The 8,383-nt window shown below is 41.3% G+C and overlaps 1 protein-coding gene across 1 annotated transcript in view; it reads right to left on the reverse strand.

Annotated features, from left to right (window-relative positions):
• Positions 1 to 8,383, reverse strand: part of LOC111868012 (proteasome subunit alpha type-7) — a 21,334-nt gene that overhangs the window by 8,435 nt on the left and 4,516 nt on the right. Inside the window, exons 2-3 of the mRNA XM_023858345.2 lie at positions 3,419 to 3,545; positions 2,633 to 2,746 (exon numbers count right to left, since the gene is read on the reverse strand). Coding sequence (XP_023714113.1) covers positions 2,633 to 2,746; positions 3,419 to 3,545 — 241 coding nt within the window. The remainder of the gene's footprint in view (positions 1 to 2,632; positions 2,747 to 3,418; positions 3,546 to 8,383) is intronic.

Below are 8,383 nucleotides of genomic sequence, written 5' to 3' on the forward strand. Positions count from 1 at the left end.
AAGCTGTTGCTGAAGTTCCCTGCACTCTTCCAAGCGATGCTGCTTCTGTTCATTTTGCAGCAGTCGTGGCACAAACTTCACCGCAATCCTCCACATGTTCAGTTCCTCTGACAAAATTCGTTGACATGTACCATAACTTAGTCCCAAGGTGTTACAGAGGTCTTGGATGGTCAGTCTATGATCTTGCAGAATCAGATCCCTAACTTTCGCGACATTTTCTGGTGTTTTGCCCATTGACGGCCATCCCAAACGATCGTCATCATCAGTCAAAGTTCAGCCATTTTTAAAATGCTTATACCAGTTGCAAGTTTGTGTCTGGCCTAAACTGTTTTCACCAAAAGCTTGCTTCAACATTTGGCGCGTTTCTGCAGCGGTTTTCCCAAGTTTGAAACAAAACTTTATACAGACACGCTGCTCTCTCAGGTCAGCCATCGCAAAACTGCAAACTCTCGGAAACACAACAATGGAAATACGTTCACCAACAATAAACCCAACCACTCAACTCGACGCCGCTTGCCATATTGATTCAAGAAGGATGTGTGAGGAGACACCTAGCAGTATTTCGATGTATTCATAACCATTCGCAAAATTCAAATTTCGGAAACTTGGATTGCCCCACGTACTTCACAAATACTTTTAGTAGAAACAGTTCTTGTCTTCATTTTGTTTTATGCACTTCATAATTCTAAAATACATCAATGCATATTTGAATATATAAGGGGTAGGCCTTCTCAGTCTTACACCACGACCTACAGTGGTCTACTGTACTTTCAATGCATATTAACAGAAGCAAAGTTCTGCTATAGCAACAACAAGAAAGTGTCTCTCCCTCTGGTAATACAACCAGAAGGTACTGCAACCACAAAAATCTGTGGAAGCTTAGTCAATACAGCAATAGGTCACGGGCTTGATGGCCAGGGTTTGATTCCTGGCAGGGACAAGAGATTTTTCTCTGTTCCAAATTGTCCACACCGGCTCTGGGGCCCACCCAGCCTCAAAATCAATAGGTATCAGGAGCTCTTTCCATGGGTGTAATGTGGCCAGGGCATGAATATGACCACTCACCTTCTTCAAGTACTGAGATCAAGAATGGTGGAGCTATACCTCCACTCCCCCATGTCTTCATGGCGTGGTGCTTAATTAATTAATTAAGACCAGGGACAACTTTACCTTACTACAATCACTAATATGCCCCAACCATACTTACTTACTTACTTACTCATGGAACTGAGCCCTTCTCGAGGAGCTGCCAATTCTGCAGCTACTCAAGAATTTCCCAGCATTTTATGGAACCCGAAGGTTCATTACCGTGTTAACAAGAGCCCTAACTGGTCCCTATCCTGAGCCAGATCAATCTAATCAATACCATCCCATCCTGTCTCTCTAAGATCCATTTTAATATTGTCTGCCCACCTACACCTTGGTCTTCCCGGTGGTCTCTTTCCTTCTGGTTTTCCCACTAATATCCTATACGCATTCCTCGTTTCCCCCATTCATGCTACATGCCCTGCCCACCTCATCTTCCTTGACTTGATCATTCTAATTATACTTGAAGAAGACTACAAGTTATGAAGCGCCTCATTATGCAGTTTTCTCCAACCTCCTGTCACTTCATCTCTCTTCAGTCCAAATATTCTCCTCAACACCCTGTTCTCAAACACCCTCAGTTTATGTTACTCCCTTAATGTCAGAGACCAAGCTTCACACCCATACAGCACCACAAGCAAAATTATAGTTTTGTATATTCTAATTTTTATGTTTTTGGACAGCAGGTGAGAAGACCAAAAGTTTTGGACCGAATGGTAGCAAGCATTACCCAAATTCAGTCTCCTCTTAATTTCCTCCTGAATCAGGTTTTGATTTGTTATTGTCATTCCCAAATGTCTCAACTGTGCCACATTTTCAAAACATCTGTTTACTATCTTTATATCATGATCTTGTCCTGCTTTTTGGTCATGAGACAGCAACATATACTTAGTTTTCTCAGTATTTACTTCTAATTACTTGTGTCAATTAAAGTTTGTGTTTTTCTTTAAGGTATCTACATTATCATGCCCCAACCTACTGAGCAAGAACCTGAGCCAGTTCCATCTACACATGGTGTATCTTCCCCAAGATCTATTCCTTTCTCTACTTTCCACAAGTTTTCCCCACCAAAATCCTGTATACATTTCTTACTTCTCCAATCCAAACTACATGTCCAGCCCCAGAGAAATATACTGTAAATTATGGTGGGGGGCTGTCTACATAACAAAATTTACAACTCTGCGGCTCAGTGCAGGAACACTATAACTGACCCCCCCCCAAAAAAAAAACAGATAGCCTACTGAAAACCACAGCAATTACTGATTGCAGGAAATTACAATGTACAAGTTCGTGGTGGCCTCCAGTGGTATAACATTTACATAAAGTTTCATCTAAATGCAGCTGGTGATTCTAGACTTGAAACATGCAGATAAAATTGGCAGATACACATAATTATCCCCGTATGTGTTATTTTAATGCACAATATGGAAAGATTCTAGACGTGAAACATGCAGATAAAATTGGCAGATACACATAATTATCCCTGTATGTGTTATTTTAATTTACAATATGGAAAGATGACAAAATAAAAAAGGAAAAAACTTGCCTGCAATATATCTGGTGATGTACTCCAATGTGACTGGATCTTCAACAGTCAGTTTATGAGATTGACATTCTATCTGGGCGCGGTTTATCAAAATTCTGGCATCAGCAGTTAATCCTACAACATATTAAACAAAGCATGACCATTCACTACATACCCACATACTTTGAAATAAACTGGAGAAGCACTGTTTTATAAATATGCTAGTACTATTACATAAAAATCCTGTAATTCCCTGAATCATGTCAAACAGAACTTCATACTATTATATGAGTCAATGTTCCACACAAGATAAAAGAAAATTAAAAATGAAATGACACACACTACAATTAAGAATACTAGTTGACCAGATGACCTTGGATATAACATGAACACACACTCTTTTCCCTTCAAGGTGAGAAATTTTAAGAAAAAGAAATTTTATTTGCTGCCCATGTAAAATCCTTAGATTCAATTTATTCCAGTATAAACAATCTTTTGCCATCTCTCTGCCTTATTATAGGTGCAAGAATATTCTTCTCTTATCAAACATTTCCTTAATTAGTGATGTAATGACCATAAGTTATATTTGAATAGCAACAATGTTATGGCCTAAATATACATGTCATTGCCTTTATTACAACAAGCACCTGAACTTCAGTACTGCTTCTAAACAATTCTATTATAAGTTCTATTTGTATTTATTCTAATAGGGAATGGTTCTATCTGGAATCAGCCTGCAACAAATAAGATTCCTGTAGCGATATTTTCAATGTCACATTCTCAAGTTTCTTATAAGGTAATAATTACCTTCAAAAGCCATGACTACATGATCATCCAACAGACAAATCTTTCTCACAGTACGTTCTTCTTGCAATTTAGCTACAGACTTCTTTTCTACTCCCAGCACAACTACATCTGACCCACGAACACCAACCTGTTATTTGGGAAAGAATAATGTAAGTTCTCCATAGAGCACACAGTAACAGTAACCACAACACAGATCAATAAATATAAATATCTATACAAATGGATAAAGTTTTATAATTAAGCACTTCATTATGGAGTGTTATTTATTCCATAGTAAATATAAACTAATCAAAGCATAAGTAAAAAATAATTATTTCAGTCCTATGTCTGTCTTCTATTCACGGTTAAGTACTTAATTCCAAGGAGACACTGAGTGCATATTTTTATTCTGGCAGAGTAGAGTCTGTTTTCTTAACAAATGGCCACTGAAAATGAAATTCATGTCTCACTCTATTACTTTAGCACTTTATTAAGCCTCAGTTGTTTGTTACAAACTTTTCTGTCTTGTTAATCATAAATGTTACTATAGGTAATAAATATGACATGTGGTAGTGTAGTTGGCCGAGTCACTTTGCTTCAAGCCAGAAGGTGGTGAGTTCAATTGCTGATGAGGTCAGTGGATTTTTCAATTGACCTAATCCTTAAAGCTGCACTATGGCCCTGGGGTCCACTCAGCCTCTAACAGAAATGAGTACCAGGAATCTTCCTGGGGGTAAAGGCCAGCCTGAGTGTAACGCTGACAACCTTGCCACCATCTGTGGGCCGACTGTCTAGAGAAAATTTTGGAGCCTCAATGTCTCACAATCCTATGGGCCTCCATGGCCAGTTACAGGGATAGCTGCACTTCTTTTTTCACCTTTTATAGGTAATAAATACTCAGTGGGAGCACAAGGAATGTCTTAAATAAGTCCCTATACAACACATTTTTTTCAGGGCACTTGCAATGATTCTGATAGGTTTCTTTCACAAGAGTTCGTTATTGTGAGTTGCCCCAGAATATTGTCCCATGCAAAGGAACTATATTAAAAATAATTATATCAGTAACACATTATGGTTGCTCAAATAAAACCTGTTCTCAACATTGCTAGTGAGTATGACCAGTTACAAATGAATGACATAGCTGTGTGCATGTCACAACAACCATGAGCATGCACTATAAGAGGGACATCACAGCAAATGTGAACAGTATCACATAGTTAAATGACAGCATTCTAAGTATGAAACCAATCCAAGCAGGACCAGTAAGCTGTGATGCAGTGCCCTGGTGCAAAGCCAGTAACATCACTGACACTGAAGGGAGGGGGCAGTGTGTTGTGCAACAATGCCCAGTTTAGTGCTCCTCACTAATGAATGAATGAATGTATGTATAAGGGGTGGGCCTTCTCCACCCTTGCACCGCGACCTACAGTGATGTATTGTGCTTCCCTTTTTGATTATCCCCACAGAACGTGCGCTTTGAATGAAGCGCAGGATTTTGTACGTGAGGGCGTCAAAATAGTCACTTGGTTCCATTAAGTATTGACCTAAGTGACGTAATCTTAAATAAGCTAAGGCCTCACATTCACACAGGATATATGTGGCTGTTTCATTTTCTTCTTGACACCTCTCACAAATGGGACTATTACTTAGTCCCAGTTTAAGCGGCCTCCGTAGTCTAGGGGTAACATTCCCACCTCATCACTCAAGGTATGCAGGTTCAAACCTGGCGCAGGTCATGGAATTTTTAAGGGCGGAAAAATTCAGGGAACAAGTCCTCCGGGAGGGACATTAAGCTGTGGGTCCCGTGTCGTAGATTTACGGCATGTAAAAGATCTTCATGTCTCTAGGAGACCTCTGAACAAAATTAGGCAAAATTTCCTGCCCAAGTAGTTTCCAATGCGTCCGGTAGATGGGGAAGTTATTGGGTACCACTGCAAGCCTCGCTGGCGAGCACCAGTACCGGCAGGGTATGGCAACTGGTAGAATATCAAAGGGGAAAGTACAACAGACTATTAGTCGTGGTGCGTGGTGAAACCCACCCCCTCCAATAATAATAATAATAATAGTAGTCCCAGTTTGAAGAGGTGTCCTTTAAGATGCCAGTGTCCTGTAAGTAGTCCCACCACCCATCATAGCTGGTTCCTGTTTAACTCCAACAGTTCCTTCGCCCTTTCAGCAGAGGGTCTTGTATGAGTCCCTCTGCTTGCCTGAGTCCAGTCAAGGATCCACAGTATTTCTTGTGCTTTATATTTGTCCAGTCCCTGATTTCTTTTCTGGCAACTCCTACAGGTCCTATGAATGGATGTTCAGCTCCAGTCTTAGACAACTGCTGTTCCTCACTATCCACAACATACTAGGCTCCATGCATTGGATGGTGTTTTACCATCCCCCACATGGCCTTGACCTGTCATAATGTGACTTTCATATGTTTGGTTCCCTCAAGAAAGTGCTAATGAGCCATACATTTGGGTTGAATGAAGACACAAAGGTCATAATGATGCTATCATTCCAACAGGTGCTCAGGGAGTTCTGATTCAGCATCTAGTGTGTCAATGGGGACTGCATCTAACATCATCTGCTCCCTTGTCCAGAACAGTTCCTCAGTGGGTTTCACTTCAACAAGCCTTACATGATACTTCAATGAAAATAAAAAATAAGTCTGTAACATTGCAAATGTGCACAATACACTGTTCTTGGTTGTTCTTTATTCACTAGAAACAATAGGGGCCATAATGAAAATTATGTTGCCCTTGTCTCAGAATTAAGCCAACATGCCTTTTCTGCTTTAACTAATTATTAGGGTGTAGATTGTGGAGTTGTTATTACAAGGGCAAAACAAAAAGTCTTTGCCCCTATTTTTTTTTGGCCACAATAATACACATACACGGAAATCAATATACAGGCAGTGTTCTAAGTGCGTTCGACTATTTTTCCACATAGTCACCACCCCGGTTCAGGCATTTGCCCCGTCGCACCACCAGTTTGGAGATGCCGCTGTTGTAGAATTCGGCCAGTTGAGTGCGGAACCACCGCCGGACATTGGTTTTTGCGTCATCATCGGAAATTAACCTCTGGCCTGCCAGCAACTTCTTCAGTGGATCTTTCTGGATCCCATCATCACCGGAGATGAAACGTGGGTACTGTATTTCACTCCAGAATCCAAGCAGCAGAGCTTGGTGTTGAAACATCCCGGTTTGCCTGTCGTGAAGAAATTCTGCAGAACGTCATCCGTTGGGAAGTTGATGGTCACGGTCTTCTGGGATTGCCAAGGACCACTCCTGCTGGATTTCATGCCACGAGGTGCCACCATCAACGTGGACAGCTATTGTGGCACACTCGCATGTCTGCATGCTGCCATCAGGAAAAAGTGCCTAGGGATTCTCATGGATGATGTGGTTCTCATCCATTACAATGCCAGGCCTCATGTGGCAAACAAAACCGCCGCCTGAATACAGTCATTCAGATGGGAGATTATGGAGCATGCACGATACAGTCCAGACCTCACGCCCCGCGATTACGTGTTCGGTCCAGTGAAGAAGTTCCTGGCAGGCCAGAGGTTCATTTCTGACGATGACGCGAAAACCGATGTCCAGCGGTGGTTCCACGCTCAACCGGCCGAATTCTACAACAGTGGCATCTACAAGCTAGTGGTGCGATGGGACACATGCCTGAACCAGGGTGGTGACTATGTGGAAAAATAGTCAAAGGTACTTAGAACACTGCCTGTATTTTGATTTCCCTGTATGTGTATTATTGTGGCTAAAGAAATAGGGGCAAAGACTTTTAGATTTGCCCTCGTACTTTCTGTACATGTTGGCCATCAAAGCTTCTGTGTATATTTGTTGCTGGCTTGTTATATGAGGGTAAGTCAATAAGTAAGTTACAAATGGATATAGAACTTAAATAAGGGTTGTGATTTGAAAAATGCTTTTATTTCTCAACATAATCTCCCTGTACATTCAGGCACTTGTCCCATTGTTTCACAAGCCCCTGAAACCCAGCAGCATAAAATTCTTTTGGGCTGCTGTCGGAACCATGGGGTGACTTCCCTTTCTACATCTTCATCGTTGGGAAAATGTTCAGCCGAAAGATGATGTTTAAGAGGGCCTAACAAATGGAAGTCGCTTGGAGCAAGGTCGAGGCTATACGGAGGATGCTCAAGAACTTCCCACTTGAAATTTCGCAGGGTCTAATTTGTCTTGTTGGCAGTATGGGGACGCACTTTGTCATGCAAGAGCAACATGCCTTTGGTGAGGAGTCCTGGCCATTTCCGTTGAATGACCTTACGAAGTTTCCTGAGGATGCTATAGTAAAGTTGGCATTTACGGTTTGTCCTTGAGGCTGGAACGCGGTGAGCTCTATGCCTTCATGATTCCTGTCACTGCCAGGTTCCAACAGCAGTCAAAAGAATTTTATGCTGCTGGTTTTCAGGGGCTTGTGAAATGATGGGACAAGTGCCTCAATGTACAGGGAGTTTTATGTTGAGAAATAAAAACATTTTTCAAATCAGTACTATTATTTAAGTTCTATATCCACATGTAACTTACTTATTGACTTACCTACATACATTAAATAACTAATTTTATGGAAGTAGATTCTAAAGGCTCTGTTGGTGGTGTGTAATACTTAGAATTACTGGGTTTTTGGACTTTGTCCATTGTCCCATATTCTAGAAACTAGAAAACACAACTTTACAGAAACAGGATCTGTTTCTGGCACTAGGTGAAGGTGGTCCAGTGATTGAGGTTAACTCTTTCTAAGGGACCAAACTGAGTAGGTGTCTCCCCCCCCCCTCATCTGAGGACAGAAACAGATCCAGTTTCCAAAACATTGTTTTCTAGTTTCTAGAATACTGAACAATGGACAAAATACAAAACCCAGTAATTCTGCAAAATTTTATGGAGTATGATTTGTCATTAGTTACAATATATTGTGACGTGTCACGCTAGCTGGACCCCCCCCCCCCCCCCGTCCCCACCGTCTCAT

This window comes from Cryptotermes secundus, unplaced genomic scaffold, assembly GCF_002891405.2.
Source record: "Cryptotermes secundus unplaced genomic scaffold, Csec_1.0 scaffold508, whole genome shotgun sequence".
NCBI lineage: Eukaryota > Metazoa > Arthropoda > Insecta > Blattodea > Kalotermitidae > Cryptotermes > Cryptotermes secundus.